The sequence below is a fragment of the Chelmon rostratus genome, chromosome 13, assembly GCF_017976325.1.
Source record: "Chelmon rostratus isolate fCheRos1 chromosome 13, fCheRos1.pri, whole genome shotgun sequence".
NCBI classification, from domain to species: domain Eukaryota; kingdom Metazoa; phylum Chordata; class Actinopteri; order Chaetodontiformes; family Chaetodontidae; genus Chelmon; species Chelmon rostratus.
Window position 1 is genome coordinate 5,221,469 of NC_055670.1, and position 24,681 is coordinate 5,246,149.

Below are 24,681 nucleotides of genomic sequence, written 5' to 3' on the forward strand. Positions count from 1 at the left end.
TGTCATTCGTTCTTTAACTTTAGCACAATTATCTGTTTAAAACAGTAAAGCACACTAACAATTATCAATATGATAATAATCTGTGGTGTACTAATTGGTTATACAACAACATGAAAAAGCAGTGCATTACCAGACTGGTGTTGAGTTTATTCTGCTTGGCCAGGATGATCTCCGGGGTGTCAGGCATGACGTGAAGGTTGGTCTTATCCGCCTCCCAGGCAGAAACATACGCTTTCTGTCAACAGCAGATTGACACATTTTAGTGAGAAGTCACTTTATCTGAGACATAGAACATCATTACAGAACTTTGCCTAAAACAAGTTATCCTCTTTGGTGTTAAATGCTGAAACATTTCACAAAATAGTTGGTATAATACAATAAAACACAGTGAAATAACATTATGTAAGATGTGCCAGCTCTACCTTGTCCATGATCTGGGCATTGGCCTGAGCTAGGGCATATGGCATGTCACTTGTCTTGGCAGTGAATTTGAAGTTGCTGGGATGCTGACGGTACTTTCTGTCGCTCAGGATCTCTGCTGCTTTCTTGGCTTTCTCCACATCAAGTGAACCAATTGGCACCCAACCCATTCCCTTGATCCATTCCATGTCAGCCTTGTACACAGCCTACAAGTCACAGAGAAAGGAAAAGATCCCAAAGTCACATTGAGTTTTCTTTTTGAAAATACATAACCATAGATATATATATATATATTGCTTAGGAAACAAATTATAAGAAACTCTCTTTTACTCACATCACTCTGCAAGTCATAAGCCTTTCTGGCCTGGACCACATCATTAGAGTCAGGCAGACAAGTCCAGTTGTGCAGATGAGTTCTGTAGTTGAAATCATTGACTTGGATCTGGCATTTCTTGGCCAGTTCAAGATTCAGCATGTCGACTGGCAAGTGGAACTTGGTCTTGGACTTGTTGAAGTCCTTCTTATACAGGGCATCACTGGCAATCTTGGCTGAGTTCAGAGCCAGCACGATCAGAGGGTCGTCGTGGACGCTGAGGGCTCCGATATGATGGCCAACCTGCTTACGGTATCCTGTCTTATATTTGTACTGTGTGGAGACAAAGAGTGAAGTGGTAATAAACAGAATACTATAAATAAAAAACAAGCACACATAAGCATCATACAGAAAAGCACCCATTTATATGTTACGTACATCACTGATGATTTCTCTTCCATGTTTGGCAGCAACAACAGAGACAGCATCTCCCCTAAGGTCGTAGCCCTTTCTGAAGATCTCCTCGACACCTTCCCTGTACATTTTCTGAAAAAGAAGTGGATATGTTTAAATTAAAAAATGAAAATCGTGACACCTATAACACTGATATTTACTGACATGTATGTAGAATCCTTGTTTAATTCAAAACAGACCAAACATACCCTGCTGATGTTGTAAGCATTAGCTTTTGAAAGCAGAAGCTCGGGTAGGTCAGGGGTTACATGAGTCTTAATCTTGTCAGCCTCCCAAGCAGCAATGTAGTTTTTCTGTGGTGAGAAAAAGAAAAAAAAAATACAAAAATTGTAATCACAGGGAAAAGATTGAACAAATGTGCAAAAATTGTAAAACGGGGATGATATTTTTTACCTTGTTGATGATCTCAGCATTCGCTTTGGCTAGGAGCATGGGCATGGAAGTCATGTCAGTTGTATATTTCAGTTTGTCTGGTGCCTGCCTGTAGAGACGGTCGCTAAGAATTTTCGAAGCATTCTTGGCCTTCAACACATCAAGTGAACCAATGGGAACCCATCCTACGCCGACGACCTCATCCATGTCTGCTTTGTAGACAGCCTGTTGGGAAAAGTGTATACGTGTAACACTAAAACACATAAGCGCTGTCAAAATGGCATAATATGACGAGATACGTTGAATGTGTCACAGAAGGGCTCACATCACTCTGAAGATCATAGGCTTTCCTGGCCTGGACAACATCATTGGAATCCGGCAGACATGTCCACTGGTGCAGGCGGGTGATGTAGTTGGCGTGGTTGACCTGAATCTGGCATTTCTTGGCCAGCTCAAGACTCAGCATGTCTACTGGAAGGTTGAACTTGGTCTTGGACTTGTTGAAGTCCTTCTTGTACAGGGCATCACTGGCAATCTTGGCTGAGTTCAGAGCCAGCATGATCAGAGGGTCATCTTGGACGCTGCGAGCACCAATGTGGTGGCCGACCTGAGCACGGTATCCTGTCTTGTACTTGTACTGATGATATCAGCAGAAAATGTTTTATGTTACTAGTAGAACATCTCTCACATTATGTTTAATACCAGTGCGGCAATCATATAAACAGATATATGGTATATTATGAGTCACTCACATCACTGATGATGTCCCTGGAGGCCTTAGCTGACTTCACAGAGATGGCATCCACAGGGAGGAAATAGCCTTTCTTGATAGTGGCCTCAAAACCTTGTTTATATAGTTTCTGGAAAGTAAGACATACATGCATACCTCTGTTAACTGCTTTAACAAATGGATGCACTTAAATCTGGAAAGCTTCAAGCTGGTAAGGTTTGCTCAAGGGATCATATTCATAGAATCCACTGTAAGAATCTCATCTGGCTGCTTATTCAAATCAGGGTAATCTGAATGAGTGTTAAGGTGGTTAATAAGAAAACACAATTGCCAAGAAGCCGGTTTCCAAATTCTGTGAAGTGATTTCAAACTGAAAAAGACTGTCAAGAACCAGTCTGCTCGACATAGAGATAGGCAAGATCACATACCAGATAAGGCAGGAGTCATGTTCTCATCGTGTACAATCAGAATTATAATAACCTTGCTCATGTTGATAGCATTCTGCTGAGACAGGATGATTTCAGGAGTGTCAGGTTTGATGTGCAGTTTGGTCTTATCATTCTCCCATGCCTCTACGTAGAGACGCTGAAACAAACCACAAAAAATCCCAATGTTAACTGATGGTACTGAATTAAGAGACCTCAAGAAAGACACGTCCACTGCAAATTGAGATGTTTATTACATACTATAAGCTCTTTCACACTAAAACTAATTCATGTTTTACCCAAAAATAAATAAATATTTAAAAAAATTTACCTGGTTCATGGTCAAAGCATTATTCTTTGCCAGGACAATGTTCATGGCATCTGTGGGGCTGGTGAAGGGAACAGTGCTGGGGTGTTGGCGGTACTTCCTATCACTCAAGATTTCTGCAGACTTCTTGGCTTTCTCCACCTCAAGTGAACCAATGGGGACCCAGCCCATACCCTGGAGCCACTTCAGGTCAGCTTTATAGACAGCCTATGAAGCACAGTAAGAAAAAGTCTAATTCCTGACATACTTAGCATAGACATGATATAAAAGAGATAAAAGAGAAAAAGACTGCACTTGTGAAAGATGTTCCAAAACTTTATAAATATACGTTCATAATAACTTTCCATAATTAAAACAGTAAATTTAAGGATTCATACTCACATCACTCTGAAGGTCGTATGCATGTCTGGCCTGGACGACATCATTGGAGTCTGGCAGGCATGTCCAGTTGTGCAACCGGGTGATGTAGTTGGCGTGGTTGACCTGAATCTGGTTCTTCTTGGCCAGCTCAAAGGCCAGCATGTCCACTGGAAGGTGGAACTTGGTCTTGGACTTGTTGAAGTCCTTCTTGTAAAGGGCATCACTGGCAATCTTGGCTGAGTTCAGAGCCAGCATGAGCAGAGGGTCATCTTGGACGCTGAGGGCACCAATGTGGTGACCAACCTGCTTACGGTATCCTGTCTTGTACTTGTACTGAGGGAAAAATGAAATGTTATTGCTATTGATAGCAACACTCACATCTTGTACAATGAGTAAAATAAGTTTATATATATATATATAATTTTAGACTTATTTTTATTTTATCAGTTAAATAACTAAAATGAAACACTTACATCACTGGCAATATCCCTGGATGCCTTGGCTGCAATGATGGAAACGGCGTCATTGCGCAGATCATAGCCCTTCTTCTTGGCGTCTTCATTTGCCTGTTTGTATTTTTTCTGTAAACAAACGCAATTATCCCAGAGATGTTAAGTATATACGTACATTTACCACTGAAAGTAATCCACCTGAGTACCTGCACAACTGTAGCTATCTAATTTTCCACTTACCACGCTGTAGTTGACGTTGTTTGCTTTGGCTAGAAGAACATCCATAGCATCAGGCATGATGTGGATCTTGGTCTTCTCATTCTGCCAAGCGTCAACATAGGCACTCTGCAGACATAGAAGACAACAATGTCAGATCTTATTCAAAGTATGAACTCTGCAAGAATCGGAGAGGAGATTGTCCTTATCATATCAGTATTAGTAGTTCAACTGAGTAATTTCAGACTATTTACACTAACAGCACTTTGAAGATTGACGATTTCATACCTTGTTCATAACCTGAGCGTTGGCCTTGGCCAGCACCATGGGCATGTCTTCAGTGGTGACTTTGAATTTGTAGTTGCTTGGGTGCTGACGATACTTTTTTTCACTCAGGATCTCACCAGCTTTCTTCACCTTCTCAACATCCAGTGAACCTATAGGCACCCATCCAACACCCTGCAGCATCCTTTGATCTTCCTTGTAAACAGCCTAGACAAAACAAAAGACTTCATTATGGTGAAAGATGTTCCAAAACAAATATGCATTCATAATACATGATAACCTTTCATAGTGTAAATTCAAGGTTTTGTACTCACATCACTCTGAAGGTCGTATGCATGTCTGGCCTGGACGACATCATTGGAGTCTGGCAGACATGTCCAGTTGTGCAACCGGGTGATGTAGTTGGCGTGGTTGACCTGAATCTGGTTCTTCTTGGCCAGCTCAAAGGCCATCATGTCCACTGGAAGGTGGAACTTGGTCTTGGACTTGTTGAAGTCCTTCTTGTACAGGGCATCACTGGCAATCTTGGCTGAGTTCAGAGCCAGCATGAGCAGAGGGTCGTCCTGGATGCTGCGAGCACCAATGTGGTGACCAACCTGCTTACGGTATCCTGTCTTGTACTTGTACTGAAGGAAAAATGACAAAGTTCCATGGCTACATGTACAGTCATAAATGTATGGTAACTGTTTATCATTGGTAAAATACAACATCTTACATCACTGGCAATGTCCCTGGAAGCCTTGGCTGCAATGATGGAAATGGCATCATTGCGCAGATCATAGCCCTTCTTCTTGGCATCTTCATTTGCCTGTTTGTACTTTTTCTGTAAAGAAACACAATCATGCCAGAGAAATAAGTACTGTACCTATATTTTTCATTACAAGTAGGACTGACTAATAATTATATATGTATGAATTAGGGCTGCCTCCTGAAAATTGATGATTCGAGTCATCAGTCAAAAACACCCTGAGTCTCCTCACATCTTGTCAGTTGACTCAGTTCACTTTTGTGTTTTAGCTGTGTCATTGTACATGGAGCAGCGCAGGAGCAACAGCATGCCGGCTGTAAACTTTACAAACCGAGCCTCAAAATTACCACAAACCACAAAGCTAACTGTGATGGAAGCAGTAAAGGGGGATGGAAAGTGAGGGCAGCGTGAGACAGGGCAGTGTGAATCCTGTCTGTTGGCCACTCTGGTGATGATTATCAGTGAAATCGGTTGAACAACCTTTGAATCAGAGAGTAATACAACCTTCTCTACTACTATCCACTGTGATTGACTCTTCTGCTGACAATGCTATCAGCAGGCTGGCAGGAGAGACGCTTTGTGATGCGCTGGGATTTTATAACTGAATGATGAGCAGTACGCACACTTTTACTTTTGCTGACTTTGTGGCAATCTGACGTTTTCACATGACAGAGAAAGGCATTAAAACATAAGTACAGTCAAAACACAAGACTTATGTTGACTTATTTGGATCAGCAGATAGCTGTACGATTAAAAAAGGAATGATAGTTGAATTTTTGTATTGAGCAGCCAATTCCACTGCAAATGATCAAATTCTGAGTGAGGCACAGCCCTAACATGAATTGCTAACAGAAACATATCCTTGTTAATACAGCATATCTTTGAGCCCTAATTTAAAGTAATGAATACATCAGAGTTGCTTTACTCTTATATGTTTACTTTTCCACTTACCACGCTGTAGTTGACGTTGTTTGCTTTGGCTAGAAGAACATCCATAGCATCAGGCATGATGTGGATCTTGGTCTTCTCATTCTGCCAAGCGTCAACATAGGCACTCTGCAGACATAGAAGACAACAATGTCAGATCTTATTCAAAGTATGAACTCTGCAAGTATTCGGAGAGGAGATTGTCCTTATCATATCAGTATTAGTAGTTCAACTGAGTAATTTTGCACTATTTACACTAACAGCACTTTGAAGATTGATGATTTCATACCTTGTTCATAACCTGAGCGTTGGCCTTGGCCAGCACCATGGGCATGTCTTCAGTGGTGACTTTGAATTTGTAGTTGCTTGGGTGCTGACGATACTTTTTTTCACTCAGGATCTCACCAGCTTTCTTCACCTTCTCAACATCCAGTGAACCTATAGGCACCCATCCAACACCCTGCAACATCTTCAGATCTTCCTTGTAAACAGCCTAGACAAAACAAAAGACTTCATTATGGTGAAAGATGTTCCAAAACTTTACAAGTATATATTCATGATACACAGTAACTTTCCATAGTGTAAATTCAAGGTTTTTGTACTCACATCACTCTGAAGGTCGTATGCATGTCTGGCCTGGACGACATCATTGGAGTCTGGCAGACATGTCCAGTTGTGCAACCGGGTGATGTAGTTGGCGTGGTTGACCTGAATCTGGTTCTTCTTGGCCAGCTCAAAGGCCATCATGTCCACTGGAAGGTGGAACTTGGTCTTGGACTTGTTGAAGTCCTTCTTGTACAGGGCATCACTGGCAATCTTGGCTGAGTTCAGAGCCAGCATGAGCAGAGGGTCGTCCTGGATGCTGCGAGCACCAATGTGGTGACCAACCTGCTTACGGTATCCTGTCTTGTACTTGTACTGCAAATGAGGAACAAAAGCACTGATCATAACATCATGTTTATTTGAAAGCAATGTCAGTAGCAATACTGTTTTCATACTTCCCTGCAAATCAGTTTCAGCACACATTAGTCATGTAATCATGTCCTTAATGACTGAATTTTTACTTATGTGAAATGATATCATAAAATAGTATACCACAATATAAAAAAGTGAGCTGTTATACAATCATTTGACTAAGATACACAGCTAAAACTATGCATTTTTTTTAATCTTCAATGATTAAAACTTTATGACATCCTTTTCAGATTTTCAGATTAAATACTATTTGTGCTCATTGTAATGAGTGGAAATTTAATTATCTTACATCACTGGCAATATCCCTGGAAGCCTTCGCTGCAATGATGGAAATGGCATCATTGCGCAAGTCGTAACCCTTCTTCTTGGCCTCTTCATTTGCCTGCTTGTACATTTTCTGGGTAAAGGGAAAGCATACACAAAACTTTCAAGCGCCGTCTGAAAAATGGCGGTGTATTATGAAGTATGTTGGTCGAAAAAAACTATGACAACTTAACTTCTTTGAGAATGTTTGAGGAGGACTCACCACACTGTAGTTGACTTTGTTTGCTTTGGCCAGAAGAATATCCATGGCATCAGGCATGATATGAATGGTAGTCTTGTCATTCTCCCAGGCTTGAGCGTAAGCATTCTGTAAATTCATTTTTTTAAACATTTTTTTGATTAGTTTTCATAGAAAAAATAAAACGTTTAGAAGAAGAGTTCACTGGCATGCATTTTAATTAAATCAATACTGATCTTAGATAAATATTCTACTGATGACATTATACATCTCCTGAATGTGACTTATTATGTCATATCTAGTCAAGCAGAGAATTTTTTCAACATGGTTGGCTTTAACTTTTTCTCAGTTTTGTACACATTTAATCTGAGTCTAAATTAAATTGAATATCTTAGAACTATGACTTATAATCAAGCCTCGATGTGGCAATCATCATGAAAGGGTCACCCTAAGATTGCTTTTTTTAAGCAGAGGCTCAACAAGATTGTCCGTTATCACTGTTGTTGTTTGTACTGATCGCTGAAACTTTCACTTTATGTGCAAGAGACAACACAAATATTTAAGGTTTTACCATCAGTTCAAGGTTAATTTTAATTATCATTCTACAACACAGCGTTGTACAATGAAATGCCAACTGCAGTCCATTTATGGTACACACAAAACAAACTACTATTGCAGTGAACATGTACTACATTTTTCTGCAGATGATGTGACTCTCTCTCTCACAGAACAAGAGAAACTGTGACACTTTCTTTTGACATAACAGAACAATTTCTGAAAAAATGGGGGTGTAAAATATGTTTGACTAAATCAAATGCTTGTCTGTTGCACATTAACTCAGCTGTTACAAGAAAAATTTACTGGATAAAGAAGTATTTTAAATATTCTGGAATTAATATTACTCTGCCCTTAAATAGCTTGTTTCAAGTAAATTACAGTCATCTATTAAACAAAGGTAAATCTTATTTGATTGATTGATTGATTTGATCAACTTTGTCATTATTATTACTTGGAAAAACTGAATGACAAAAACTGGTAAATTTGACTGTTTCAAGTGTTGCTATGTTACCTGTCGTCTTTATGTTTTTAAATAACTGAACAAAAACATAATTTATAAATGTCATAAATTTGTTTGGGTTATTCATTTCCAAAACACATCATATATAAAACATAATAAAATGTTGGGGCAATAACTGCAAAAGAAATACCTTGTTCATAACCTGAGCGTTGGCCTTGGCCAGCACCATGGGCATGTCTTCAGTGGTGACTTTGAATTTGTAGTTGCTTGGGTGCTGACGATACTTTTTTTCACTCAGGATCTCACCAGCTTTCTTCACCTTCTCAACATCCAGTGAACCTATAGGCACCCATCCAACACCCTGCAGCATTCTTTGATCTTCCTTGTAAACAGCCTAGACAAAACAAAAGACTTCATTATGGTGAAAGATGTTCCAAAACAAATATGCATTCATAATACATGATAACTTTCTATAGTGTAAATTCAAGGTTTTGTACTCACATCACTCTGAATGTCGTATGCGTGTCTGGCCTGGACGACATCATTGGAGTCTGGCAGACATGTCCAGTTGTGCAACCGGGTGATGTAGTTGGCGTGGTTGACCTGAATCTGGTTCTTCTTGGCCAGCTCAAAGGCCATCATGTCCACTGGAAGGTGGAACTTGGTCTTGGACTTGTTGAAGTCCTTCTTGTACAGGGCATCACTGGCAATCTTGGCTGAGTTCAGAGCCAGCATGAGCAGAGGGTCGTCCTGGATGCTGCGAGCACCAATGTGGTGACCAACCTGCTTACGGTATCCTGTCTTGTACTTGTACTAAAAAGCAAGTATGAGAGTTTTCATCACCAAACACTGGTGAGGGGGAGGCATAGGAATTGATGTATACAGTAGGTAGAGTAGAATAAAGAAAAGACAACACTAATACTTACATCACTAGCAATAGCAGTGGAGGCTTTGGCAGCCTGTACTGCAATGGCATCAGCACGAAGATTGTGCCCCTTCTTCTTGGATAGCTCATTGTCCAATTTGTACAGTTTCTGAAGAGAGAGAGAGTGGATAGGCATTTTTATAGAGGACAGTAATGTAATGTTTGTTTATTTACAAGTATTTAATTTATGTATTTGTGTAACAATGTACGTGGGTACGCAGGTATACTGTGTGTATATATATATTTATATATAGGGTTACAGATAATATTGAAGTCAATGATTGTATTTAACTGAGTGATGGAAAAGGGGTAGGATTAAATAAGATTTTGCTTCCTTCTGCTCCTTTTCGGACATGTTAAACTACTATTGTTTGGTTGGTTTCACAATAAAGCCTTCATTCATTCATTCAATGTATCCATTTCCTGTATCAAAAATCAAATCAAATCTATACTTAAGTGTTGTGGTTACCATGACACATGCTGTACATTTTTCATTTTACTTTTCATTACAAATCTGACAGATCTGTGTGGCAATTGTGTTGAAAAATTAAGGTATCACACTGTACCTCACTGTAGTTCTTCTTATTTGCTCTGGCAAGAACAATGTCCATTGCATCAGGCATTATGTGGATCGTAGTCTTGTCTTTCTCCCAGGCTTTGTTGTATGATTGCTGAAAGCAAAATGTAGTTGTTGGTTTGATATCTTAGACCTAAATGTCAAAGAAGAGATATTTGTGTTATTTTTACAGAAGTCCTATCCAGTACCTTATCCATAATCTGATTGTTGGCAGTGGCCAGTGTCAGATCCATGGACTGCATGTCCTTGGTGAATTTGAAGTTGCTAGGATGTTGACGGTATCGGGCCTCACTGAAGATCTGGCCAGCTGTTTTTGCTTTCTCAACATCCAACGATCCAATAGGAACCCATCCTATTCCTTTTATGAAGCTTTGATATTCACTCTTGTACTGGTTCTGAGGGAGAATATGATAAGAAACAGTGTTCTTTCACAATGCAGCACAGCTATACCATCATGTTAGTTAATGGTAACATCAATGTAAAACTTTGGATTTTAGTTTTTATTTAGAAATTTAGATTTTAGAAATCTTCATTAATAATTCTTTTAAGATGATTAAATCAGACTCTCTACATACATCACTGGCGATGAATTGCATGTTACGAGCTAGTTCCAGGTTCATGGCATCAGGCAGGACGGTATAGTGGGAGATTCTCTGCTTGTATCCAGCCATAGTCTGAACAGTAGAGGCCTGCTTGGCATGGACCACACTCATCATGTCCACTGGGCTGTGATACTTCAGCTTGGACTTGTGGTAGTCCTTCTTGTAGTTCTTGTCACTCTGTAGTCTGGCCACCTCCATGTAGTGAACCAGCAGAGGATCGTCTTGAAGGCTGCGGAATCCAACGTGGTGGCCTCTGGCCTTCTCATAAGCCAACTTGTACTTGTACTGTGACAGCAAAGACATGCAGTGTCATTTCAGACTGACTGTCCTGTTATGTGAATTCTAGCAGATGTACTGTGAAACCTAGTTTTATACAGTTCATAACAACTTACATTACTGGCAATGGTGGTACTGGACTTGGCAGCAAGAATTGAGATGGCATCTGCTTTGAGGTTGTAGCCTTTCTTGGCCATCTCGACAACACCAGCTTTGTAGAGTTTCTGTATTAAACATCAAAATGTGATAAAACAGTGTTTATATTCACTAACTGAAGGCCATTAACCATATACACTATTAACTAATACAAGTAGTTGATTTAAAAGTTTCATGGATTCCCTTTACATTGCTCATGTTGAGGGCATTAGCCTTGGCCAGGACAATCTCAGGAGCATCTGGCATGACATGGACTGTCAGCTTGTCCTTCTCCCAAGCTGCAGTGTATGCTTGCTGAAATAAAGACACCAGAAAAACAAATGAATAATGGCAGTTATGAATAAGATTATTAACAAAATTTTTGTGGCCTTTCACTGAAAAAGTACAATAATATGCTGCACCTTGTTCATGATCTGGTTGTTGGCAGTAGCCAGAGTCAAGTCCATGGAGTCCATCAGCTTGCTGAACTTGAAGTTGGATGGATGAGTGCGGTACTTGGCGTCACTCAGAATCTGACCACCAACTTTGGCAGTCTCAACTCCAAGTGAGCCAATAGGGACCCATCCAATACCTCTGATGTAGTTGTTCCATTCAGACTTGTAATCACACTGAAAAGAAATGCAAGCCTCATGAATCAAGGGATCATATGCAATTATTAATTTTATCTGCCTTTAAAATGGATAGAATTATTGTGGGCATAGCACAGCAGGTATTTTAACTTTTCAAACTTACATCACTAGACTGGACATTCATGGTACGAGCCAGCACAAGGTTCATGGCATCAGGCAGGAGAGCATAACTGTGCTGAATCTGTCTGTATCCAGCCATAGTCTGAACAGTAGAGGCATGCTTGGCATGGACCACACTCATCATGTCCACTGGGCTGTGGTACTTCAGCTTGGCCTTGTGGTAGTCCTTCTTGTAGTTCTTGTCACTCTGCATTTTGGCCACCTCCATGTAGTGAACCAGCAGAGGATCATCCTGAAGGCTGCGGAAGCCAACGTGATGGCCTCTGGCCTTCTCATAAGCCAACTTGTACTTGTACTGTAAAAGTAAACAAGTACTTGCTTACCATGTATGGTGGGTTATAGTAGATAAACTTCTTGAATTGGTGCAATAATTTATTTTTAACTTACATTACTGGCAATAGTGGTACTGGACTTGGCAGCCAGAACTGAGATGGCATCTGCTTTGAGGTTGTAGCCTTTATTGGCCATCTCGACAACACCAGCTTTGTAGAGTTTCTGTGAAAACATTCATCCGTATGAATAAAATAAAATGAAATTAAAAGAATTAGTAAAGAAATATATTTTGGAATATAATCTAAGGCCTTACATTGCTCATGTTGAGGGCATTAGCCTTGGCCAGGACAATCTCAGGAGCATCTGGCATGACATGGACTGTCAGCTTGTCCTTCTCCCAAGCTGCAGTGTATGCTTGCTATAAGATACCGAATAAACAAATAAATGATTATAAACAAGATTATTGCTTATTTTGTGTGACCGTGTACCATGCACTTGACTATGCTGCACCTTGTTCATGATCTGGTTGTTGGCAGTAGCCAGAGTCAAGTCCATGGAGTCCATCAGCTTGCTGAACTTGAAGTTGGATGGATGAGTGCGGTACTTGGCGTCACTCAGAATCTGACCACCAACTTTGGCAGTCTCAACTCCAAGTGAGCCAATAGGGACCCATCCAATACCTCTGATGTAGTTGTTCCATTCAGACTTGTAATCACACTGAAAAGAAATGCAAGGCCCCACGAATCAAGGGATCATATGAAATTATTAATTTTATCTGCCTTTAAAATGGATAGAATTATTGTGGGCATAGCACAGCAGGTATTTTAACTTTTCAAACTTACATCACTAGACTGGACATTCATGGTACGAGCCAGCACAAGGTTCATGGCATCAGGCAGGAGAGCATAACTGTGCTGAATCTGTCTGTATCCAGCCATAGTCTGAACAGTAGAGGCATGCTTGGCATGGACCACACTCATCATGTCCACTGGGCTGTGGTACTTCAGCTTGGCCTTGTGGTAGTCCTTCTTGTAGTTCTTGTCACTCTGCATTTTGGCCACCTCCATGTAGTGAACCAGCAGAGGATCATCCTGAAGGCTGCGGAAGCCAACGTGATGGCCTCTGGCCTTCTCATAGGCTTTTTTGTACTGGACCTGAAAGAAAAAGGAAAAGGAGACTGTTTCATCTACATGGAAAAAAGCTGCATACATTCTGTGTTGGATGGATTTTTGATCCACTTACATTACTGGCAATATGTCTGCCTTGCTTGGCATGCAGGACAGAAATAGCATCAGGCTTCATGTCATATCCCTTGGCAATATCTTCCAGCCACTTGTGTTTGTAGTGACTCTGTGGATAAACAGCAAAGTGTTAGGACAATGTTTTGTGCGCAGATGATGCCGATATACACTTGGCATTTCAAGTGAGTCATATTCCTTTGACTTGCATACTTGGCTGATAAAACAACATCAAAACAACTCTGCAACTCTGATTTCCAGTAATTATAGGATGCTCTAACCTCACTAAGTGTCTGGGCATTGAACTTAGCCTGAAGGAACTCTGGGCTGTCAGCTGGCAGATTATAGGTATGCTTGAACTTCTCCCCAGAAGCTTTGTATGAAGCCTAGAGGGAAGGAAAAAGAGCAGTAAAACCTGTGAATTCTTCCAAGGTTCTTGTATGAAAAGTTTGGTCCAACATGGATGCAACATTTTTTGAGATGCGAAAGCACTGCTATTGGCATTCTTACGTTGTCCATCTGCTTCGTGTTGGTCAGAGCCAGAGCCATGTTCATGGCATCAGTCTTGCTTGTGAATTTGAGAGTGCTGGGATGCTGGCGGTAGCCTCTTTCATCCAGCGCGGCTTTAGCAGCTTTGGCCTTCTCAACATCTATTGAACCAATAGGGACCCACCCTAAGCCTTTAGAGTAGTTGTTGTAATCCGACTTGTAGACATTCTGTGGGTATATAGAGAAAAACATTTCTTATCTCAAAATTTGTAGAAGAGTTCACAGTAATCACTGTGCATATAGCTTTCCTGCACCATAGTAACATATAGGTGAAAAGTGAAAACATACATCACTCTGAATCTCCATCATGCTGCGACACAGATGCAGGTGCATGTTGTCAGGCAGAAGGAAGTAGTTGTGAGGGATCTGCTTGTATCCAGCCATAGTCTGAACAGCAGAGGCCTGCTTGGCATGGACCATACTCATCATGCCTACGGGGCTGTGATACTTCAGCTTGGACTTGTGGTAGTCCTTCTTGTAGTTCTTGTCACTCTGCATTTTGGCCACCTCCATGTAGTGAACCAGGAGAGGATCATCCTGAAGGCTGCGGAAGCCGACATGGTGGCCTCTGGCCTTCTCATAAGCCAGCTTATACTTGTACTGTATGAAAGAAAATATAAGGTATGAATAAAAGTATCGAATTCAGTAACATTATAACAGCATTATAATAAGCATATTCACAACTTACATTACTGGCAATGTCTCTGCTAGATTTTGCTGCAACAATGGGAATGGCATCTTCCTTCACATGGTGTCCTTTGAGTAGATCTTGACGATGAGCATAGGTGTAGTAATTCTAAATAAAATGATCATCAGTGTTATGTTACACAAGTAGCAACATTTGAGTTTCCATATACATTTGACATGTGTACAAAGGCTCTGAAATACTAGACAAGAATCCCCAACTGACCTGGCTGATGTTGACAGCATTGTATCTGGCTTGCATCAGTTCAGGAGCATCAGGAGGGAGATGGTAAGTGTGCATGAACTTCTCTCCACTGGCCTTATACTCTTTCTGCACAATTTTAAGGAAGAGACTGGTTTATGTCAATTCTGCAAAAGGGGTTAAAGGACTAAAATCATGAGATTTATATTAGAGCAAATTAAGAAGTTATTCTGTTTCATCCTTCTAACCGCATTCAGGATCTTGGCATTGGCCTTGGCCAGTTCCATATTCATGGAATCAGTGACACTGGTGAATTTGATGGTGTCAGGGTGCTGGCGGTACTTCTTCTCATCCAGAGCTGCTGCTGCTGCCTTGGCTTTTTCCACCTCCAGGGAACCAATGGGAACCCAGCCAATTCCCTTGACTGAGGACTCATAATCCAGTTTATAGTTATACTGGAAGGTAAAAGAGGCAAGTGAGAAATGCAGAGTATCAGACCTGCAGAAACATCATCTTTTAGTCAAGACATAAAGTAGTTACCTACATTATGACACAAAAGACTGTGAAAGAAAAATTAAACTTACATCACTGGAATTGTAGTTCATGGTGCGAGCAAGGTCCAGACTCATTGAGTCAGGCAGTAGACTGTAATTATGGTGGTGCTGCTTGTATCCAGCCATAGTCTGAACAGTAGAGGCATGCTTGGCATGGACCAGACTTATCATGTCCACTGGGCTGTGATACTTCAGCTTGACCTTGTGGTAGTCCTTCTTGTAGTTCTTGTCACTCTGCATTTTGGCCACCTCCATGTAGTGAACCAGCAGAGGATCATCCTGAAGGCTGCGGAAGCCAACGTGGTGGCCTCTGGCCTTCTCATAAGCCTTTTTGTACTGGACCTAGAGGTTAAAGGGCATATAGCATCACTAATTATTTAGCATTTAAAGACTTACAATATGACAATATGACGCAACAAGAAGTATGGTATAAGTATCTGGTGCAGGGTATGTCTCTGGGATGGTTCAGTCTTTCAGGAAACTTACATTACTGACAGCATGTCTGGCAGCTTTGGCAGCAACAACAGGGATAGCATCAGGCTTCAGATCATAACCTTTAGCAATTAACTCCTGCCAGGCAAGTTTGTAGTAGTTCTGAAATGACAGATGACGGACATAAACAACAACAAAAGATATGAACATTGAATAAGTTATGGCATGGATCTACTGCACACATACATATAAATACATTTTATTTTTGTTAAAAGCGCCTTTCAGGACACTCAAGGACACTTTACATCACAAGAAATATCAAACAACAATACGATAAAACACAATGAAATAAAAAAAAAATAAACAAGTGATAAAACAAATTAGTGTAAAATCAGACTGACCAGTTGACCTCATGTAGGATAAGCGAGTCTGAACAGGTGTGTAATATACACGCACGCACACACACCCTTTCATACCTACAGTATATGTAAGTGCATACTCAACTATATCGACAGTATATGTATATAAAATCCCATTTGGGAGCTTATTTCAACATCCACAAAATGACTGCTTAAAACGAGTGCTATGAGAAAATATTTGGTTTATATAATTGAAAAAAGTTGATCTCTCAGTATTTTTATGGCTGACCTGGCTGATGTTGTAGGCATTGCACTTGGCTTGGAGGAACTCAGGGACATCAGGAGGCAGAGAGTACTTCTGATGGACCTCCTCCAGCCCTCTTTTGTAGAACAGCTTTAAGGCAAGACAGCAATAAGACAGAAGTCACATGTGTGGTACTTATTTCAAAGTAAAGATAAAAACAATCTTTTCAAAAGTGATCTTGGAAAAAAAATAGCAAAGACGTCTTTCTGCAGAATTAACTGTGAGAGTGACGGTAAACTCACATCACTCCTCTGAAGCTGGTTGACTTTGGCCTGCATCATGATGGGGTGGTCATCAATAGATGTGAAGGGGATTGTGTCTGGGTGTTGTCTGTATTTTTTCTGCAGGAAAAAAGTACATTAACATGTTATGTGGCATGTCCTGCCAACTATGGAATATGTTTGTGTAGAGGGGGAAAGGTGTGTCAGAAAGACTGAAGTGATGCTGTTGTACACACACACCTCACTAAGGATCTCAGCAGCTCTCTTATTCTTCTCCACATCCATGGAGCCAAAGGTGATCCATGGCGTGCCCTTGGTATAGTTGTTGTAGTCTGACTTGTACTCATTCTGTGATGCAGAAAAACAAAACAAATTCATATGCTGTCACATGAGCTGATAATAACCATGCAAGTACATGTTTTATATTGTGATTAATACCAAAAACCAAACTGTCCTATATAACATGTTGCACACTCTCTCTATGCTTACATCACTCTGGATGATGTTGGCTTTCTTGGCCAAGTCCAACAGCACACTGTCGGGAGGAAGGAAGAAGTTGGTGCTGATGCTCCTGTATCCAGCCATGCTGGAAATCGCCTGGGATTTCTTGGCCAAGGTGACTGACATCATATCCAGTGGTGTATGGTACTTGGTCTTTATCTTTTCATAGTCCTTTTTATATTCACGCTGGGGAGAGAAAGAGACTGATCAAGAGTGCTCTCTCATCTCAGCTCTGATAAATTAATGTTGAGAAAAATGTAGGTAATTTAGTCCTACAGCAAGCTAATGACTTACATCACTCTGGATTTTGGCCACATGAACAGAGTGCAAGATCTTGGGATCGTCATTAATGCTGAGGGCTCCAACCATCTGTCCCTTGTTTTTCTCGTACTCCTTCTTATATTTAACCTGCAAAGAAGACCAAAAGGTTATTAATTACTTGATTAACAGAAAAATACTAAAAAAAATACTGAAATCATGATATTGTAGCATACTTACATCACTGGCAATGTTCGTGTGAGCACGGGCAGCAAGGATCGAGATAGCATCGCCCTTGATCTCAAATTTTTTAGCTTTAGATTTCTCCCAATCATACTTGTAACAGTTCTGCAAAGAGAGAATTATGCCATTCAGGAAATAAAAATTGATACCAAATTTAAACTGACAGAAATTAAATTTCAGTGATGGCTAGAAATGAAGAGTATAGCATTTACAAATAAATGGTTACTTACTTCACTGAGGTTAAAAGCGTTAACTCTGGACTGGATGAAGAAGGGATAGTCTGGGGGCAGATGAGACTTGACCTTTGTTTCCTCATACTTTGCCTTGTAGTTCAACTGCAAAGAGAGCAATGTGATTAAATAATGTTTTATCTAAACTCTGAATTTCGGTCTCTGTTCATAGGGCACTGCTCATGGTACACCTAAAGTAATATAAAGTTGAGACAGAAGTTTAGGTAACATGTTATTTGATTTTCTGCCACTTGAGGGCAGCAGTGCAGCTGGAGTCCATCTGAAACATACTGCCTGTCCCTTTCCCTGCCTGCCCAGCCCCTCTCTGATCACAGAGTTTATTCTGGGCCAACTGAATGCTTGTTGCTATTTATACTACAGAGAGATGGCTCTCCAGTTTCCATGGTGCCCACAGAAAGACAGCTGGGCTACGTGGATGATTGGGCACATTTTAAGGTGATCTCCATATCTTGGAGAATTTGATATAGAACATTAGCTGGTGATTCTAGCAATTTCAGACAATAAATGGACATCATCAAACATGATTATGTTGCAGAGCTGTTTATGAGATTATAATGTATTTTGTATCAGCACTAAGAGGTGGTCCACGCAGTCATACATACGTCACTGAGCTGTTTGGCGTTGATGGCGGCTTGAACCATAACTGGCGAATCCGTCACTTGTGTAAACTTCACTGTGTCTGGATGTTGCCGGTAAGCTTTCTGCAAATCATTAGGGAGAAGCATTTTGTGACATACAGAGTATACAAAACAAGAGAAATGAGAATCTGTTTTACTGCAAAGAAGTATTTTATTAGCCAATACTACTCACATCGCTGCACTGTTGAAGCTTCTTCACAGCTTCGTATTCAGGCGTAATTGTTTGAGGGAAGAAGCATCTTGTTTTTATGTCTTCATACTCAGCTTTGTATATTTGCTGCAAGATAAAACATGCAACTGTGAGGAAAGATATAATGAAGCATACAATGAATTCTCACAACAGAGAAAAAAGGAAGGGAAAATACATATTAATTTACCTCATTCTTCATTTCCTCAACTTTCTGACAGTGAAGCATATAGAGATCTTCATAGCTGCCAATGTAGTGGCCCTTCACCTCACTGTCATACTTATCTTTGTAATGTGCCTAACAAAAGAAATAGAAATGCATGTATTTATAAGTAATAAAAACAATGATGTCATTGGTTTATGACAAAAGAAAAGCCTTTTAACTTATAGATGATACTTACATCAGTGAACTGTTTAAGTACAGAGTCCATCTGAAACTTGGGCGTGTCACAGTAGTTGATGCTGAAACCCCTGGATTTCTCATAGTTGGCCTTATACACTTTCTGCAAAAAAGATAGAAAACAAACAATGATCAGGAGCAACTCCAAAAATTAAACACTCAATAATGCATGAGCAGCCTAACAAATCATTTGTCTACATGGTACATAAAGTGGATGTCAAACTCACTGGCTAACTGTAAGACTTGTAACTTGATTCAATTAAACCTTTTTGGGCATCAACCAACTCACTGTATGCAAGAGGGCACCGCAAGTGACTTCCAGATGGTTTTTATTTAGCACCACTAATATGACAATCCCCTTAGAGGAGCTTCATGTTAGACACTCAAAACAACACCTCAATCATTCAACAGACACCTCATTTTTTAGTTAGCAGTCTAACAAGAGTCATTGTCAAATTCATGCCAGCAGCATCTCTCTCTACACAGGAAACAGGCACTAAGACTTGTAATGCTAGATTGTTATGGTACTATGGTACTTTTAAAATATTTTCTCATTTGTTTCCTTCAAAATATCATCTATCATTTTTCATAAAACCAGCTATGATCAGAAATTCCTTTCTACGTAGTGTTCAGACACCTACATCACTGAGGATGGTGCCAGCATATCTGAGCTGTCTGAGGAGAGGATTCTCTGTGGCGGGGAGCGTGTTGTAATCACACTGCGCTTTGTTCTTCTCGTATTCCTTCTTGTATTGGACCTGAAACCCAGAAACATGGAGAGCAGTGTGAGTAAGAAGAAAAGACGTGTGTTGATGAAGTTTATTCACATGGTTAATACACTGACTCATATAACATTGGCACACTCAGTCATGGTGGAACAACACATGTGTCTTTATCGTTTCCTAAGATGACGCATGTTTGCATTGTGTGTGAATGTGTGGGTGGCTATGAGGTACACAGGAGCTGAAAAGCCTCTTCACATAGCCTGATCCGTTGTTACAGGGGAATAGTGATACCACACACTTGGTTTGAGCAGTGAGATTTACCAAATGTAGATCTCTCAGTCATGCAGTGGCTGTGTGGGCACGAAACAGTGTGATCGCTGCGTCACAGTGGACTCAGTGTGTTGACTCACACTCTGCTCTGAGACCCGGGTCAACTCTCTGTCGTGTCTTCCACATGAGATAGGACCTATAAAAATACTCTGATGCCTTTGTGTGTGTGTGTTTTTGTGTACTTACCTCACTGACAGCAGTGCCAGCCTTCTTGTTTGTGTCATAAACGGGCGTGTCCGTTTGCATGAAATAAATTTGGTCTTTTTTGTTCTCATAATCTTGTGTGTATTTTCTCTGAAAAGAGAAAGGATTGACCGTTAGATACAGAAAAATGACCGACTGATACCAATCTGAAAATAGTGCTCCTTAGGAAATAGTGAGCTCTTACACTGCTCAAGTTCTCCATTGCCACCCTGGCAGTGGCCACGTCGAAGTACGGCGTCTCACACCATTGACCCTTCACATTTTTATTGTAATCTTCCTTGTACTTAAGCTGTGGGGAACAAATAACAATCAACATTAGAATATGTACTAAAGATCATGCTGTAGCAGAACTTATTATTATCTTCATATTCTGTTTGATAAAACACATTGGGAATGATTGTAATCCCTGTAACTTCTCCCTTCTTTCCTAGCATGGCCAGTAATATCAGAGAGCAGGTGGCCAGTTATTTCTAGCAATGGCTTAGTGTTGGTGGGTCTCTGAGGGCCCTGTGTCCGTGTAGGTGCACTGTGCAAAGTGCAAATTGAGCCACTGAAGATTTCCTGAGGAGCAATAAGCGTTAATTATTCTCCTGTGCCAGTATAGTAGAATATTAGCTAAACCTTAAGAGAAGATAGTCTGGGCTTTTGTCTCCAAAAACTGGCTACCTTAAGTTGAGAGGAGCTGATGTGTCTGACAATAATTATTACAGATATTACTAATGAGAATGGACTATATGAAAGCAGTGTATGCACAGTACCTCTATTTTTTATACCTTGTGGTGAATATTGCTTTCAAAGTATTACTGGCGGGTTCAATTGTGTTACTGACATTGTACGCATACAATAAAGCTGAGTGGAAACAGGGACATGTCTCACTCTGTGCGCCTCTATCCTCCTGTGTTTCCTATATTGGTTTTATAGTTGTACGACGTGTTTGAGAGGCAGTTTAAAGACGTCCTGCTTACATCACTGCGCTGATGTGCCACTCTCCTGGCCAGCTCCACTTCAGGAGGATCAGCCAAGGAGGTGTACTTGGCCTTGCGCTCATCATGACCCTTCTTGTAGTGAACCTGCGGGGGCACACACAGCAGGAGTTGAAATTTACGGAGGTGGTTAATTCTTCAACATCAATAGCTGACCTTAGTGCACTGTCTGCCTGAGACAGATTGTATCTACATTGACTTTCTTACATCAGCAGAAAAGGTTCAATGCAATTGTGTTCAAGAGGAAGGGACACAAATGACCACTTTAACTGCCTGCAATGTGAGTGGAAATTGCTACACATGATACATCTGACTCAGCATGAACGAATGGACCCTGAAATGAAAAAAAAACAATATACTACAGGCAGAGAAAATGTGCATGGATTCTGAATGGCAATCTGACGGCAGGGTCACACACACACACGCACACGCGCGCACGCACGCACACGCACGCACACACACGCACGCACACACACATATATATATACATAGATTATAAAAAAACATAAAACATACATTTAAAAAAAAGCTTTTTTCCCAGAAAAACACAATTTCACAATACTGTGTTCTTTCACCTTGCAAGTTCTTAATCACACGCAGGTCCAAAATCTAAATGATGTGCAGGATGTATTTTCATTTAGTGCAGCTGAAAACTGGGGATTGACAGTAAACTCGACTTACATCACTGAGGACCTCCTGAGCCTTCACCACCCTGCGCAGCTCGGGGCTATCAGTGTAAGGGTAGAACAGGGTCTTGTCTTCATCCCAGGCCTCAGTGTAAAGTTTCTGAACAAGATGTAAAGTCATGAATTACTGAATGCATAATAAACAGACTTTTTTAAAAATGTTTTTCTAATGTCAACAAAAATTCAGTTTTTGGAAAGAAAATAAAGTGCCTCAGGGTCACATCGCATTTACTTTGCTGTAGTTAGCAGCATTCTTCACAGCCAGGACCAGCTCAGGAGCATCAGGAGGCAGCAGATACCTGTCCTTAGTCTCATCCCATTTCTGCCTGTACAGAACCTAGAAGAGATAAGCAACACCAATCGTGTTAAACACTCAAATGATTTTTTTTTTTTTTTTTAATCTTGGCATATTGTTACAAGTTCAGGTAGCTCACCTTGCTCATCAGTTGAGTAACATGCTTGACGTGGGCGACCTCTTTGGCCTCACCATCATACAGGCTTGTTGTGCGGGCCTTATTTCCCTCCATACGGTATTTAACCTGATGATGATATGTGTAATTTCATATTATTGTTTATTACTGTGACCAGCAAGATCAAACCAAGTCAACTTCTTGACCCATGAATTTTTCAGGATCTCTGCTCCACTTTCATACTTTCACATTTATTCTATTGCTATAAAATAGTTTCATTTAAGTCATATGTCGAGTCAAATGGGATTCAAACCATCAATTGCCCATTTCAATAACCTTCCAACTCTCATCCTTATATTTTAAACAGCATTATTTGTTGTCCTCAATAGTACCTCGCTGAGCTGCTCCTGGGCCTTCCTGATGCGAATCATTTCAGGGGTGTCAGTGATGATAGCAGGAGATTTCCCTCTGGACATGTCGTAAGCCTGCCGGTACTTGTTCTGTCAAGAAGTACACATAGTCATGAAACACACGGCACTGCAAATCACTGACAATATCATGTATAAAGTAAAAGTAAAACTTAAATACAATAACTCAAAAAAATATTAAAATGAAAAGGGCTTATCCGCTTCTTTAAATAGCAGAAAAAAGCAGACAACACGGGGACAAAAGTAAAGTATTGTTGCTTACATGGCTGAACTGCTCCAGCATCTTCTGGCTGTGGGCCAGGTAAGGAGTCATGAACTTGGAAGTGTCCACCTTGACCTTCTTCCTCACTTTCCTGGTGGGCAAGCCAGACTGGAGAAGGACAAAGATAAGCACAGTTAACTACCCAACTAACAAAAGGGTCTAGGCTTCTTGATTACAGGGAATATATGGGCCGAGAAGTAAATCTGCATCCACTGACAACAGGGCTGTCATCAAAGACAAGGAGAAGGATATTTTAACAGAAGAAATGATCTAACGTATTTTCTAAGGAATATATTTCTAAAATAAGGTATTCTAACACAAAATTGCTGATTAAATTATCTGATCTTGTTAAGATGAAGGGAAAACTACTTACCAAACTGATACTAATTTGTGTGAGTTGGCAGTGTACCTATTAGTCTAATTCCACTCACCTTCAATACTTGAAGTGATTCAAGTCAACACAAAGGAATATAAATAAATCAGTAAAAGATTCTACAGGTAGTTAAGACAATGGCATGATTATGGACTGAGATGAAGCTGGATGAAGGGTGACTGAAGGACAAACAAAACCAACACAAGGAGAGAGGAAGCGCTGAGTATACAGTAACAGCTACATTATCTATGACTGCCTCGTACAGCATGCAATGCCAGGCTCAGCAACATGTCTACATGACAGTTACATTATCTCGTCTGCTGGGGAATAAAGCCACAAGGAACTACATTAAAAGAAGCAATTAAGTGCCCAAAAAGCAGGTATTTCTTCTTGGAGGTCAGATTAAAATGACGGGTTGGTTAAAAAAAAGAGTTTATGGTTCATGCACCTGCAAGACGCTATGCCTTCAATGAATTGACCAGACAGCAGAACATCCATACAGACATGCAGACAAGGAGGGGAATGCACCATTGTCAAGACAAGGGAAGGGATTCCTGTACTGTTTGACGGACCCTTGGGAGGAGGTGCTTTACCTGAAAGAACTGAGTCTTTTGCTCAGAGACAGTCATCGTTGTAATCTGCTCAACATATTACAAATATAGGACACACTCTGGGGCTTTAAAACTGCCAGAACAAGTTATGGGAGAAACAGCATAGTGATTTTATTGGATTGAGGATGATTTTTCCACAGCTCTGGTGCTCATCAATTACTGCCACTGCCACTCCCAGCAAAAGGAGTGGGAAATCACTTTACACTGGGAAATCACTCTACACTGCATCATATTAGTAGCTGTTCTGTCAAATGCCCTCAAACAGTCCATCAACTGCATAACATCAGGGATCTTTGTCCTAACCTGTAATAAACTGATTCCTTCTCCACTCAAACAGCGTCGGTGAAATCCTCAGGGGTGAATGTACTGTAAGTGTGAATGCAGTTTAATTAAGCCTGCATTCTGCAGAGGAAAGAGAAGCATTAATATCACGTGAGCCTGACTGTTCTTTGACCAAGTCTATAAACACCAGGCACTCACATGACAATAATTCTGCCCTTGTTTTTTTAATTCATAGACCACTGTTCCTGCTATCGGTTGCTACA

The 24,681-nt window shown here is 40.5% G+C and overlaps 1 protein-coding gene across 1 annotated transcript in view; it reads right to left on the minus strand.

The window, feature by feature from the left end:
* The window catches only part of neb (nebulin), a 57,642-nt gene extending 33,488 nt beyond the window's left edge, over positions 1-24,154 (minus strand). The window contains exons 1-65 of the mRNA XM_041951006.1: positions 24,119-24,154; positions 23,153-23,260; positions 22,855-22,962; positions 22,487-22,591; positions 22,285-22,389; positions 22,048-22,152; positions 21,349-21,453; positions 20,568-20,672; positions 20,366-20,473; positions 19,766-19,882; positions 19,126-19,227; positions 18,915-19,022; positions 18,710-18,814; positions 18,502-18,600; positions 17,879-17,983; positions 17,646-17,753; positions 17,442-17,555; positions 17,136-17,333; positions 16,887-16,994; positions 16,668-16,766; positions 16,411-16,515; positions 15,817-15,924; positions 15,361-15,672; positions 15,025-15,231; positions 14,801-14,905; positions 14,579-14,686; positions 14,179-14,490; positions 13,852-14,058; positions 13,623-13,727; positions 13,346-13,453; positions 12,946-13,257; positions 12,614-12,820; positions 12,417-12,521; positions 12,218-12,325; positions 11,814-12,125; positions 11,483-11,689; positions 11,271-11,375; positions 11,042-11,149; positions 10,623-10,934; positions 10,236-10,442; positions 10,037-10,141; positions 9,472-9,579; positions 9,047-9,358; positions 8,736-8,939; positions 7,552-7,656; positions 7,315-7,422; positions 6,657-6,968; positions 6,340-6,543; positions 6,075-6,179; positions 5,091-5,198; positions 4,690-5,001; positions 4,379-4,582; positions 4,115-4,219; positions 3,896-4,003; positions 3,444-3,755; positions 3,066-3,269; positions 2,790-2,894; positions 2,332-2,439; positions 1,905-2,216; positions 1,601-1,804; positions 1,396-1,500; positions 1,172-1,279; positions 755-1,066; positions 423-626; positions 131-235 (exon numbers count right to left, since the gene is read on the minus strand). Coding sequence (XP_041806940.1) covers positions 131-235; positions 423-626; positions 755-1,066; positions 1,172-1,279; positions 1,396-1,500; positions 1,601-1,804; positions 1,905-2,216; positions 2,332-2,439; positions 2,790-2,894; positions 3,066-3,269; positions 3,444-3,755; positions 3,896-4,003; positions 4,115-4,219; positions 4,379-4,582; positions 4,690-5,001; positions 5,091-5,198; positions 6,075-6,179; positions 6,340-6,543; positions 6,657-6,968; positions 7,315-7,422; positions 7,552-7,656; positions 8,736-8,939; positions 9,047-9,358; positions 9,472-9,579; positions 10,037-10,141; positions 10,236-10,442; positions 10,623-10,934; positions 11,042-11,149; positions 11,271-11,375; positions 11,483-11,689; positions 11,814-12,125; positions 12,218-12,325; positions 12,417-12,521; positions 12,614-12,820; positions 12,946-13,257; positions 13,346-13,453; positions 13,623-13,727; positions 13,852-14,058; positions 14,179-14,490; positions 14,579-14,686; positions 14,801-14,905; positions 15,025-15,231; positions 15,361-15,672; positions 15,817-15,924; positions 16,411-16,515; positions 16,668-16,766; positions 16,887-16,994; positions 17,136-17,333; positions 17,442-17,555; positions 17,646-17,753; positions 17,879-17,983; positions 18,502-18,600; positions 18,710-18,814; positions 18,915-19,022; positions 19,126-19,227; positions 19,766-19,882; positions 20,366-20,473; positions 20,568-20,672; positions 21,349-21,453; positions 22,048-22,152; positions 22,285-22,389; positions 22,487-22,591; positions 22,855-22,962; positions 23,153-23,260; positions 24,119-24,154 — 10,287 coding nt within the window. The remainder of the gene's footprint in view (positions 1-130; positions 236-422; positions 627-754; positions 1,067-1,171; positions 1,280-1,395; positions 1,501-1,600; positions 1,805-1,904; positions 2,217-2,331; positions 2,440-2,789; positions 2,895-3,065; positions 3,270-3,443; positions 3,756-3,895; positions 4,004-4,114; positions 4,220-4,378; positions 4,583-4,689; positions 5,002-5,090; positions 5,199-6,074; positions 6,180-6,339; positions 6,544-6,656; positions 6,969-7,314; positions 7,423-7,551; positions 7,657-8,735; positions 8,940-9,046; positions 9,359-9,471; positions 9,580-10,036; positions 10,142-10,235; positions 10,443-10,622; positions 10,935-11,041; positions 11,150-11,270; positions 11,376-11,482; positions 11,690-11,813; positions 12,126-12,217; positions 12,326-12,416; positions 12,522-12,613; positions 12,821-12,945; positions 13,258-13,345; positions 13,454-13,622; positions 13,728-13,851; positions 14,059-14,178; positions 14,491-14,578; positions 14,687-14,800; positions 14,906-15,024; positions 15,232-15,360; positions 15,673-15,816; positions 15,925-16,410; positions 16,516-16,667; positions 16,767-16,886; positions 16,995-17,135; positions 17,334-17,441; positions 17,556-17,645; positions 17,754-17,878; positions 17,984-18,501; positions 18,601-18,709; positions 18,815-18,914; positions 19,023-19,125; positions 19,228-19,765; positions 19,883-20,365; positions 20,474-20,567; positions 20,673-21,348; positions 21,454-22,047; positions 22,153-22,284; positions 22,390-22,486; positions 22,592-22,854; positions 22,963-23,152; positions 23,261-24,118) is intronic.
* Positions 24,155-24,681: the final 527 nt, after the last annotated feature.